The sequence below is a fragment of the Geotrypetes seraphini genome, chromosome 9, assembly GCF_902459505.1.
Source record: "Geotrypetes seraphini chromosome 9, aGeoSer1.1, whole genome shotgun sequence".
Taxonomy (NCBI): Eukaryota; Metazoa; Chordata; class Amphibia; order Gymnophiona; family Dermophiidae; genus Geotrypetes; species Geotrypetes seraphini.
Window position 1 is genome coordinate 112,025,119 of NC_047092.1, and position 13,630 is coordinate 112,038,748.

The 13,630-nt window shown below is 43.1% G+C and overlaps 1 protein-coding gene across 8 annotated transcripts in view; it reads left to right on the forward strand.

Annotated features, from left to right (window-relative positions):
• STK25 (serine/threonine kinase 25) overlaps nt 1–13,630 on the forward strand; it is a 407,778-nt gene that overhangs the window by 349,229 nt on the left and 44,919 nt on the right. For 7 of the 8 annotated variants that reach the window (XM_033957946.1, XM_033957945.1, XM_033957944.1 and 4 more), the window contains one exon: nt 7,613–7,749. The exons of the other annotated variant lie outside the window; for it this stretch is intronic. In XM_033957946.1, coding sequence (XP_033813837.1) covers nt 7,613–7,749 — 137 coding nt within the window. The remainder of the gene's footprint in view (nt 1–7,612; nt 7,750–13,630) is intronic. 8 annotated transcript variants of the gene reach the window in all.

The window sequence follows — 13,630 nt, forward strand, 5'->3', positions numbered from 1 at the left end:
CAACTAAAATTCAATGCAAAGAAATGCAGAGTAATGCATTTGGGGATTAATAATAGGAAGGAACCGTATATGCTGGGAGGAGAGAAGCTGATATGCACGGACGGGGAGAGGGACCTTGGGGTGATAGTGTCCGAAGATCTAAAGGTGAAAAAACAGTGTGACAAGGCAGTGGTTGCTGCCAGAAGGATGCTGGGCTGTATAAAGAGAGGCGTAGTCAGTAGAAGGAAGAAGGTGTTGATGCCCCTGTACAGGTCATTGGTAAGGCCCCACTTGGAGTATTGTGTTCAATTTTGGAGACCGTATCTGGCGAAGGACGTAAGAAGACTTGAGGCGGTCCAGAGGAGGGCGACGAAAATGATAGGAGGCTTGCGCCAGAAGACGTATGAGGAGAGACTGGAAGCCCTGAATATGTATACCCTAGAGCACAGTTCTTCAACCGCCGGTCCGCGGACCGGTATCGGTCCGCAGGAAATTTTTGCCGGTCCACACAGGACCGGCAAGATTGACTCATTTGAACTTCCTGCCGGTCCGCACAGGACCGGCAAGATCAGCATCGGAAGCGTGCGCTGGGCCGGAGAGATCTTGGGGAGCCTCCGACAGTGGCTTTCTCCCCTCTCTGCAGCTCTCCTTTACTTCCCAGCGCAGCGATTCACGAAGGCAGCCTCGGGGCTTTTGCTGAGTCGCGGCTGCCTCTGATGATGCAACTTCCTCTTTCCTCAGAGGCGGCGCGACCCAACAAAGGACCCGAGGCTGCCTTCGTGAATCGCTGCGCTGGGAAGTAAGAAGAGCTGCTGGGAGGGGAGAAAACCACTATCAGTCTGGGAAGCTGCTGGGCAGGGGAAAAAAGGGACAGCTGCTACTGGAAAGGGAGAAGGAGAGATGCTTCTGGGAGGGGAGGAGGGAAAGGAATCTGGGAAGCTGCTGGGCCAGGAAAAAAAAGGGACAGCTGCTACTGGAGAGGGAGAAGGAGAAAGAGAGATGCATCTGGGAGGGGAGGAGGGAAAGGAATCTGGGAAGCTACTGGGCCAGGAAAAAAAAGGACAGCTGCTACTGGAGAGGGAGAAGAAGGAGAGATGCTTCTGGGAGGGGAGGAGGGAAAGGAATCTGGGAAGCTACTGGGCAAGGAAAAAAAGGGACAGCTGCTACTGGATAGGGAGAAGAAGGAGAGATGCTTCTGGGAGGGGAGGAGGGAAAGGAATCTGGGAAGCTGCTGGGCTAGGAAAAAAAGGGACAGCTGCTACTGGAGAGGGAGAAGGAGACGGAGAGATGCTTCTGGGAGGGGAGGAGGGAAAGGAATCTGGGAAGCTGCTGGGCAAGATAAAAAAAGGGACAGCTGCTACTGGAGAGGGAGAAGAAGGAGAGATGCTTCTGGGAGGGGAGGAGGGAAAGGAATCTGGGAAGCTGCTGGGCAAGGAAAAAAAGGTACAGCTGCTACTGGAGAGGGAGAAGGAGAGATGCTTCTGGGAGGGGAGGAGGGAAAGGAATCTGGGAAGCTGCTGGGCAAGGAAAAAAAAAGGGACAGCTGCTACTGGAGAGGGAGACGGAGAGATGCTGCTGGGAGGGGAGGAAGGGAAGAGAGTTACTGCTGGACAGGAGGAGGAGGGAAAGGAGAATGAAAAAAGGAAGGAAACAGCTGGCAGAGAGATTAGAGGAGGGGAAGGGGAGACACAGGCATGAGAAAGTAGAGAGATTGATGATAGGAAGGGGTCAGCAGAAAAATAAGCAGAGGGACAAAGATGATAGATCTGGTGGAGAGATAAAAATGAAGAGAGCAGTGAAGCTGGAATGAATCATGTAAATAGGAGAGAGGGGCACAAGCTGGATGGAAAGGGGAGAGGGACATAGAAAGAAGACAGATACCATATGGAAGGGGGAGAGGACAGATAGTGGATGGAAGGGGCAGATGCTGGATTGAAGAGACAGAGAGGGCATACGCTGGAAGGAAGAGAGTGAAAAAAAGATTGAAAGCAGAAACCAGAGACGACAAAAGGTAGAAAAAAATAATTTTATTTCTATTTTGTGATTAGAATATATCAGATTTGAAATATATATCCTGCTAGAGCTGGTTTTAGACATAACTGGGGACTGCAAAACCCAGGCAGTGCTTCTTTAGCTTTCAGCTGGCTTAGGGCGCTCTCTGACCAGGGGGCAGTTGCCCTAGTTGCACTCCCCTAAAACTATTCCTGTCATGTGTTACTTCAGTATTCTGTTAGCATGATATTTTTGTGTAGCATTCTGTAATAATTTGGCTTGTTCAGTTTTCTTGATAGTAGAGGGGATATATGTGAAGGGGAGGGGAGACAGGGGTTTTGTTGATCCTTGCTCTGAATTATTTGTATTTATAAAATGACAATTCTACAGAATATTGTTTCTTTTTATACTTTAATAAAATACATTCAATATAAAATCATAACTGAGGCTTGTGTGGATGGGATCAGATGATTTGTGGGGACCGAGCTCGCGGAGATGGGGCGGAAACGGGATTTTTAAATTTTAGTCCTAGTAGTTTGCCGGTCCACAAAATAATTATTTTTTTTCTGCCGGTCCACGGGTGTAAAAAGGTTGAAGAACACTGCCCTAGAGGAAAGGAGAGACAGGGGAGATATGATTCAGATGTTCAAATACTTGAAGGGTATTAACGTAGAACAAAATCTTTTTCAGAGAAGGGAAAATGGTAAAACCAGAGGACATAATTTGAGGTTGTGAGGGGTGGTAGATTCAAGAGCAATGTTAGGAAATTCTACTTTACGGAGAGGGTGGTGGATGCCTGGAATGCGCTCCCGAGAGAGGTGGTGGAGAGTAAAACTGTGACTGAGTTCAAAGAAGCATGGGATGAACACAAAGGGTCTAGAATCAGAAAATAAGATTAAATATTGAACTAAGGCCAGTACTGGGCAGACTTGCACGGTTTGTGTCTGTATATGGCTGTTTGGTGGAGGATGGGCTGGGGAGGGCTTCAATGGCTGGGAGGGTGTAAGAAAGAACATAAGAAACGCCTTTACCGGATCAGACCTAGGTCCATCTTGTCCGGCGATCCGCACACGCGGAGGCCCAGTTAGGTGCTCCTTGTTGGAGACCCGGGTTTCCCTATCCCTGGCTATGATTTGCAAGAAGGTGTGCATCCAACTTGCGCTTGAAACCCTGAACACTAGTCTCCTCCAAGCGCTCACCACTCGCTGTGTGAAAAAGAACTTCCTGATATTTGTCTTGAACCTGCTGCCACACGGTTTCAGGCTATGGCCTCTTGTCCGTGTCACGTCTGAAAAAGTCAGTAATGCTTCTTTCTGGTCTATTATGTCAAATCCTTTTAATATTTTAAAAGTCTCTATCAAATCCCCTCTCAATCTTCTCTTTTCGAGGGTGAACAGTCCCAGTTTTCTGAGGCGTTCCTGGTAGCTCAAATTCTCCATACCTTTGACTAGTTTCGTGGCTCGCCTCTGCACCCTCTCCAGCAGAGTTATATCTTTCTTGAGGTATGGAGACCAGTACTGGACACAGTATTCTAAGTGTGGTCTGACCATTGCTCTGTAAAGTGGCATTATGACGTCCTCCGACCTACTCGTGATCCCCTTTTTAATCATACCCAACATCCTGTTAGCTTTCTTTGCTGCCGCCGCGCATTGAGCCGATGGTTTTAGGGTTCTGTCTATCAGGACTCTCAAGTCCCTTTCTTGTTCGCATTCGATTAATGTCACTCCCAATAATCTATATTCATGTTCTTTGTTCTTCTTTCCCAGATGCATCACCTTGCATTTGTCTATATTGAAATTCATTTGCCACTTTATTGCCCATTTTTCCAGCTGATTCAGATCCTTCTGAAGATCCTCGCAGTCCCTTGGAGAGCCAACCCCCCGACATAGCTTTGTATCATCTGCAAACATGATTATATTGCACGTCGTTCCCTCCTCAAGGTCATTTATAAAAATGTTGAACAAGATGGGCCCAAGAACCGAGCCCTGGGGCACGCCACTAGTCACCTTCTCCCAATCCGAGAATTTCCCATTTATGATCACCCTCTGTTTTCTGTTTTCTAGCCATTTGCCGATCCATCTGTGCACTTCTCCTCCTATTCCATGACTTAGTAATTTACTCATAAGTCTTGCGTGCGGGACCTTGTCAAACGCCTTCTGGAAGTCCAAGTAAATTATGTCCACCGGGTCTCCACTGTCGATTTGCTTGTTCACCTTGTCAAAAAAATGATGGGCTGGAGTAAGTCTTAACAGAGATTTCGGCATTTGGAACCCAAGCACAGTACAGGGTAAAGCTTTGGATTCTTGCCCAGGAATAGCTAAGAAGAAAAAATTAAAAAATTTAAATTGAATCAGGTTGGGCAGACTGGATGGACTATTTGGGTCTTTATCTGCCGTCATCTACTATATGTATAACACAGACCCCCACACACTACCCCAGTGATCACCGATCTCCCCCACCCCCATAAAAATTTTATTCAGAACTTTAAAATTCAGCCTCCAGACCATCATCACCTGGCCGCCTGGCATAGGAAAGCCTAGTCGTCCAGCCCAGAGGCAGATTAAGTTATCTTGTGGGTGGTTTAGGGACCCATGGAGAGGAGGACCCATGCCCATAAGCCCCTGTAATCACCGCGTTAATACTTAAACATGTGCACTCCCCTATACACCCCCAAAACCCTTTTTTACTGGCATATAAGTGGCTCCTGCAGCCATAAGGGCTATTGGGGTGTTAGATAAGTGGGTCTAGGGCATTCTGGAGGTGGTTTGGGGGACTCACCATCACCTATAAGGGAGTTGTAGTGAGGAGAAGCCATGGCACCCTTTTTGTGAAGTTCACAACAGTGCCCTGTAAGGTACCCCACTATTTAGGTGGCATGTCTGGGTATGCAGTCCATCACTTTGCAGACCTCTCCCACGTCCAATAGGGCTTGTTCTAGGTGTTTTGGACTTGGACGGAAAGTTGGACGGAAATGTGGTATAAAGATGGACGATTTAGTGGCTTGGACGATCAGATCGGCAGGACGTATAATTAGATGATTTTCGAAAGTAAAAAAAAGTTGGACGTCTTTTTCGAAAATGTGTCTTAGGCTCTTTTTAACTTTGGACGACTTGCGAGATGGACGTAAACGGACTTAGACCTCCCTTTTGATTATGCCCCTCCACGTCATATGTTTGTTATTCTCTGCGAAGTGCCACAATCAGTTTCGGTTTTGTGTTTCATTTGCTGACTCATTCGGGAAATCTTAATGTTCCATGGCTGCAATTAGCTGTTCTCCTATGGCTTCTAGCCCAATATGGCACTGTCTCAATAGTGGAGATAGATATATGGTTATATAAATAAATAAATAAATAAATGAATAAAATAATGATTATGTAGATAAATAGATAATAAATAAATAGTTAAATTTATAGATAAATAGCTAAATAAATATATAAATAGATAATCATTGTCAGAATTTCTATAAAACAATTTACAATAACTGCAGAAGAAATCACCAACAATGTCTTAAGATTGGTTCTTTAAAGTTTCAAATGGGACAACTCGGAGCCCGACGGTATTGATTTAAGATATTCCCCAACTGCCTCTACAATTTCAAATGATCACCACCCAGTTAACATGAAAATTCTAAGTATAGCCAGATAGGCCAAAGTAAAACTTTGGTTTATTTGTGAAAAAGCCGTACAAATAGGTGAAAATATTTCCTTCTTTCAGATAATAAATTTGAATAGTCTTGGAATAGCTGCACCTTTTGTCCTTCAAATTTCAACAACTCTCGATGGAGACTATATTGTTGCATTAGTGCTGCCTTACAGGTATAGTTGTATATTTTTTAAATTGTTATTCTAGGCTTATGGCGATTTTCTGTTTTGCGACCGAGACAATGTGCCCTCTCTATTTTCAATGATCCTAGGCTTACCAGTAGCGGTAAATCTGTAGCCATCGCTCCACCTTTGATAGGAGACTGGAGTCAGAGATAGACTCCAGCAAGCCCACAATAAGTATATTGTTCCTGCAGCAGCGATTTTCTAAATAATCCAGCTTTCCTTCCTGACATCGAAGTCGCTTCCACAGGGACTCCATGATTTCCGAGTTCGTCATCGCTGAGTCCTCAATGTCTGCCACACGCATTTCCAGTTCACCTGTTCTCCGTGAAAGATCTATGAAAAGTGCCTCCATATTAGATAGTTGGCTAAAGATTTGTGTTAAACGAGGCTCTAAAGCTTGTATCACTGCTGCGATAATCTTTTTAACATAATCGGAAGTCATCAAAGTTGCCGTTGAGTCTCCCACCATGTTATTTGTCAGTTGTTGTAGTTTTTCCTTTTCTTTTTCTTTACGGGTCGACCTAGAGCAGGGGTGTCTAACCTGTGGCCCTGTGAAGTATTTTGTGCCGCCCCAGTCAAGGGCAATGCAGTGTTTTCCTCTGATGACCCTGGGTGTTTACCGTCTTGCCGGTTCCCTCCTCTGTCTTGCTGCAGTGTTTGTGTGTTTGTGAGGCCCCAGAAACATTTTTTTCAGCCAATGCGGCCCAGGGAAGCCAAAAGATTGGACACTCCTGACCTAGAGCTCATCTGGACTGCTATATAAAGAAAATATCTGTCCACAAAGAAGAGTTTAATTCAATTTAAGTTTTGCCAAGTCAAGTTGATGTTTAAATAGGATCGATAAGACCTGGGGAGCAGGAGCTCAGCACGGATTCGTCTTGTTAAGCCCACCACATCGCATGACATATAATTAACCTGTAAGCTGTTCTGAGCTCTTTGGGGGCAGTGGGATAGAAAACAAATTAATAAGTATATCGAAGCTCATGTATTGTAACACCTTTACTGAAGCTCATGTATCATAACTTCATTATAAAAGCTCATAAATGGAGTTCATGTATAGTAACACCATTACTGAAGCTCATAAATTGTACCTCAGGTATAGTAGTAACACCATTACTGAAGCTCATGTATCGTAAACCGCTTTGAATTGACTACTCAGTCATTAGTAGCAGTATAGAAGCTTACAATAAACAATATTTATTGTATTTATATGTTCTTTTGTAAGCTGCTTAGAAATTCCATTATTTGTGGCATATAGATAATGTTTAAACAATAAGTTTTGTCAAGCCTGAGCTCCAGACCCAGTATTTCTCAACAAGACATCTGAGCATACCCAAACAGGATGGCCTGGATTAAGTCTGAGGAAAATGCCTCTGCTGAAGGATGTGTGTTTGACCATATTGTTACTTCGGTCCCAAAAATTCCAAGCTCAGCCTGTATTCCACATTTGCTGCCATATTCTATACTCCAGGTTTTCTCTCTAGAGTACTTATAGGAAATGTGATGATTCAACAGCAAGTTTAATTTTAAGTGAAAGTAGAATTTGAAAATTGAACTATGTATTTAAACTTTCATGTCAAGGGGCAAAAAGTTTAGACAAAACAAAAATGCAAAACGAGGCTAATTTTTAATTTTTCCTTTAAAAATATGACAAAAGTTTCCTGCAGATTTCAGTCCTGTGGACAGATAACTGTGTGCATGACTGTGTGTGAATGGCCTGGCAGTTACTTAGTAGTGAGAATAGAGGTCTGAATTGTCACATCTGAATTTTATTTCACTAGAGCATGAAATAACAAAGAATTTTCCTTTTGCAGTTGAAGGATAAACGCAAGCAGAGCGGTAGCAATATAGGTGCCATGGAGGAACTGGAGAATGCCTTCAGCCTGGCTGAAGAGTCTTGTCCAGGCATTTCTGACAAACTCATAGCACAAATGGTGGAACGAGTACAGCAGTAAGTACTAGCTCTGATGACAGATTAACATTTTCTTTTCCTTTCCAAATTTAAATGTGTTGAGGTTTTTAATCCTGTAGTGTTAGGAGCAAAGCAGAGCTTACTTTTCCCCCAGTGTTTGCATTTAAAGAGGAGGAAGAATAGAGGAAACAGGGAAGATGCAGTGGTAAGGAGGTGGCAATGTCTTGCAGTGCAGTTTCTGCTCCTTGCTTGAAGAATTGCTGTTACCATGGCAAAATTTGGAGGATAAAGACAAAGGGGTCCTTTTACTAAGGCTAAACGCTAACGCGTCCATTATAATCTATGGACGTATTAGCGTTTAGCGCGTGCAAAATCGGCTAGCGCACCTTAGAAAAAGGACCCCAAAATGCCTGAAATTCAGATCATCCCAGAAAAGCAAGTTTCTATGAAGAAATGAAATAGAGCAAAAGTCATCAAGTATTAAACCTAAAAGCCCCTCTTATAAAGTGGCAGTAAATGCACCAAAGCCCATTGAATTCCTGTGGGTTTTTTGGTTCATTTACAATGGTCACAACAGTCTCCAAAACAAAATTGTCAAAGCACCTTACCAGAAGACCGACAAAAAGGCAAAAATGGTCAAGGGTTCCAAGAGTGGTAGCAGAACAGCACACACCCTAAAAAAAGAAAATCAGCAGTTAGAGTTGAAACTAAACGCTTAACTGTGAATAACTATAAGAATTTTGTGAGGTTTAGGAACCCTCAGTGTGGAGGATCAGCGACGGGAGCACTGCTCCAACGCTTCACACAACAAGGTGGCGCCTGTAAGGCCATCACCTACACACATCATAGGAAACCTGTGTGTGTTTTAAATCAAAATAACACTACCACCATCAAAAATAGTGTAAAATGAACACAGGTGAGAGCAGTTACAGCCACCACTCGAGTAAATCAAAATAACACTACCACCATCAAAAATAGTGTAAAATGAACACAGGTGAGAGGCTGTAACTGTTCTCACCTGTGTTCATTTTACACTATTTTTGATGGTGGTAGAGTTATTTTGATTTAAAACACACACAGGTTCCCTATGATGGTGAGTAGGTGGTGGCCTTACAGGCGCCACCTTGTTGTGCGAAGCGTTGGAGCAGTGCTCCCGTCGCTGATCCTCCACACTGAGGATTCCTAAACCTCACAAAATTCTTATAGTTATTCACAGTTAAGCGTTTAGTTTCAACACTAACTGTTGATTTTCTTTTTTTGGGGGGTGTGCTGTTCTGCTACCACTCTTGGAACCCTTGACAATTTTTGCCTTTTTGTCGGTCTTCATTTACAATGGTAGCATCGCTACAGCACAGCTTTTGCTTTAAAAATGAATGGTTTTCAGTTGAATTACCAGAAGTCGATGGCTCTTCTTTTTCATTCGGCATTACCTTCTCAATGGACTGGCACCTTTCCTTTAACCTGGGCACCTGGTAAAGTAATATATCTTGGAATAACGATCCACAAGATCTTGCTCAGCTCAGCCTCTGTTGGATATGACTAAATCTCGTCTTTGTTGTGGCGACATTTTCCGGTTTCATTGATGGGGCGTATTGCTCTCTACAATATGATTATATTAACTCAATGGTTGTATATTTATCAGATGCACCCTCTTGTTCTTTATCAAAGAATCGAGATACAATTGAATAAATTTCTTCGGGGATTCCTTTGGCAAGGGGGTCGGTCTCGTCTCCCATTGTGTACGATGGCTTTATTGATAGACAAGGGTGGTCTTGGTTTACTACCTTTATGTCAGTTTGTAGAATCATTATTATTAAAGATACACTTTCACAAGAAAGATACAAAAATGTCATTTATAATGTAGACAGTGCTGCTTTAGTTTAAAGGGATGTGTTTCAAAAAAATAGAGGAAAAGCCTCAGACAGAAGCCCTCCCATCGCCACAAAGGTGGATTAAGGTGGTTGGATGATAACCTCACTGGCAAAAAAACTCCATTTCACTCCCAAGTATAAAAACTTTAGCAGGGCTGTCTATGCAAGTTGATCAAACTTCAGTTTGACTCAGCTAAACCTAAATTGAATTAAATCCTTCTCTGTGGACAGGTATTTGTCGCATATAGCAGTCAGATGAGCTCCAAGTCTTCCCCTAAGGAAAAAGATAAAGAAAAACTGCACCAAATGACAAACAACATGGCGGGAGACTCAACAGCACCTTTGACTTCCGATTATATTTGAGAGTACCGTAGCAGTGATACAAGCTCTAGATCCTCATTTTACACAAATCACTAGCCAACTATCTAATATGGAGGCACTTTTCGCAGATCTTTCAAGGAGAACAGGTGAACTGAAAGTTCGTGTGGCACACATTGAGGACTCAACGACAATGAACTCGGAAACCATGGAGTCCTTGAGGGAGCAACTTCGACAACAAGAAGAAAAGCTGGTTGATTTAGAAAATCACTCCCGCAGGGACAATATATGTATTGTAGGTCTGCCAGAGTCTTATCTCCTAATCCGGTGTCCTATCAAGGGTGGAGCGATGGCTACAGACAGATCCGGTGAGCCTAGGATCCTTGAAAATAGAGAGGGCACATCGCCTAGGATGTAAAATAGAAAATCGCCAGAAGCCCCGAATAACTATTATTAAACACAATTACGCTGGTAAAGCAGCGCTAATGCAACAATATCGTCTGTATCGAGAGTCGTTGAAATTTGAAGGATATAAAGTGCAATTATTCCAAGACTACTCAAATTCATTATCTGATAGAAGGAAAAAAATTTCACCTATTTGTATAGCTCTTTCACAGAAAAACCAACATTTTACTTTGGCCTATCCAGCTGTACTTCGAATTTTCACGTCGACTGGGTGTTGATCATTTCAAACTGTAGAGGTAGTTGGGGAATATTTCAACTCGATACCATCGGGTTCTGAGTTTTGAAGCTTTAAAGGAATTGATTTTAAGACATTGCTTCAGTAGTTATTGAAAATTGTTTTATAGAAATCCTGACATTAATAAACTATCTATATGTATATTTATTTATTACTTCTTTATTTACATAATCATATATCTATTCATTTATTTATTTATATAGCCATATAGCTATTTTTCACTATTGAGACAGTGCCATCCATGTTGGACTAGAAGTTGTAGGAGGACAATTAACTTGCAGCCATAGAATAGTGAGACTTCCCTAGTGAGTCAGTAGATGGAACAAAAACCCAAGATTGATTGTGGCACTCCACAGAGAAAAGCAAACATGCGGCTTCATGATTTAGGGCTCCTTTTACTAAGCTGCGATAGCGGTTTTAGTGCGCTAGACCTTACCGCCAGCATTGAGCTGGTGTTAGTTCTAGCCACGTAGCGCGGGTTTAGCGCGTGCTAAAAGCGCTATTACAGCTTAGTAAAAGGACCCCTTAGTATCAAAAATGGCTATCAAACCCTTCATGTGTTCCTTGTGGAAAGAGGATAAAGTTTGGTAAATTGGCCTTAAAATACCGGGACTGCTGAATTGTCTCTCACCCTGAATGTCGAGAGTGATGTCCTCTTCCCTGCATCCCAACAGTTATAGGCACCCCCGTATGAACTGGAGAGGGCGCCATTGCTGACTTTGAGTCCCAGACATCCCTCATGATTCCTGTTATTGTGATTCACTGTGTAAATGAAATCGAACAGAATGGATTGCATGAGATTAGCTTGCACAGAGTTTCAGGCTACGATTGTACAGTGAAGGATCTGAAAGAAAAGTTTCTTTATGGGAAAGCTGCCCCTATGCTCAGTAAGGTGGATGTTTGTGGCCTTCTAAAAGACTTCCTCAGAAATCTCAAGGAACCTCTGCTTACTTTCCGACTCAACAAGACATTTATAGAGGCTGTAGAAATCCCTGATGAGGATAATACTGTTGCTGCAATTTGCCAGACTGTGGATGAACTTCCCTAAAGATCCAATCTATTCTTGGCAAGATCACCCCCAAGTTTGAAAGCAAAAGGAAATCAGTTACTAGCATTACTCGACCAGGCAACTTCTATGCAAATCCGGTGTTGAAGTAAGATCAGATTTTAGGTTTATTTAAAATTTGATATACCGTCTTATCAAATATCAAAGCGGTTTTACATAGTGTATATATGTATATATATATATATATATATATAAACCAAGAAATTATAAAAACATACATTAAAAACAAATTTCAATACAATAACACTAACAGTCTGACACACTGACAAACAATGACACACCGACACGAGAGGCAACTGGGCAGAAGTACAATATTTAAATAGAAAAAGATGGGAAGAGGGTAAAAACAAGAGAAAGTAAATTACGAGTCTAATGGCAGGGAACGGACTTCTATTACCGTCCTTAAAAGGACTATCAAACATCATATGCATCTTTAAAAAGAAAGGCCTTTAAACTACTTTAAATTTATCAAGGGATATGATTGTTTCTTTATCTTTGGCTGAGGAGATACTATGTGATTTGTACTTCTTGACTGCCTTCCTTTTAATTTGCCTTGATATAACTCATTCAGCTTTATTTTGCATATGTAACATAAGAACATAAGAAGTTGCCTCCGCTGAGGCAGACTAGAGGTCCATCTCGCCCAGCGGTCCACTCCCGCGGCGGCCCATCAGGCCTATTGCCTGAGCAGTGGTCCCTGACTATTTCTATAACCTACCTCTGCTCCTATCCCTATAACCTACCTCTACTCCTATCTGTACACCTCAATCCCTTTGTCCTCTAGGAACCTATCCAAACCTTCTTTGAAGCCCTGTAACGTGCTTCATTTATCTGGTAATGTGCCTAAGAGCATCGCTGATACATAAGAATTTTTCATTGGTGCACTGGTAGGGCCATAAAATTCATCTCATTTCTCCTAATCATACATCAATATCATTTATTTTATTTATTTATACATTTTCAAAATACAATTCAAGATTACACTTGTACAGAAAACAATTTAAGACAAGAAAATCTAAAAAAGAAAACACTTTAAAGTACAGAATTTAGCTTAAATCAGCTCAAGTCCACAAAAGATCCAAAATGTAATATATAAACAGAAATTAAGGAAAAAAAACTAACATAGGAAAGATGATACAGATTAACTGAAATATGGGCATCTAATACATTCTATAGTCCTCACCAATGTTCCCTCTAAGCTGAGCGCATGAGCGATCGCTCACTATTTTCAGTGGCGTCGCTCATACATTTACTCGTGTCACTCAATCGAGGGCGGGCAGAGGTGAGAGGAAGCGGCAGCGGCGGTCTGCCCAGCTCGCCTTAGTGTATTTTAAGTTGAAAGATGCAGCGGCGGCTCCTCTCAAGATCCCTGACTGCATCGGACTTCCGACGCAGGTGGGGATTCGTGAGAGGAGCCGCTGCCACGTCTTCAGTGGTGTACCAAGGAGGGAGCCCTGGGTGCAGCCTTAGGGGGGTGCACAGCCGGCCAGGTCCGGATCTGGCCGGCTGTGCACCCCCCTAAGGCTGCCGTCGGAGAGGAAGTTCAGGCCAGCCAATCGCTGCCTGGCTGGGCGGAACTTCCTCTCCGACGGCAGAATTGACGTCGGGGGAATGCTGGTTGGCCCGATGGTGGGAAACAGAGAGAGCTTGGGGCAGCCATGGCGGTGGCTTTGGGGCCTGTTTCCCCCGATGGTGTCAGCAGTAGCTTTGTGGAGGGTAGGGAGAAAGAAAGAAAGGGGGCAGGCAGGGAGACAGAAGGGAAACAGAAAAAAAGAAAGGGGGCATCAAGAGAGAAAAAAGAAAGAAAGGGCAGGGAGAGAGGAAGAAAAAGTTAGGGGAGGGAATGAGGTCTGGAGGAGAGGAAGCATACAGGCTGAAAGAAGGGAAGAAAGATTGGATGCACAGTCAGAAGATGAAAGTGCGACCAGAGACTCATGAAATCACCAGACAAGGTAGGAAAAATGA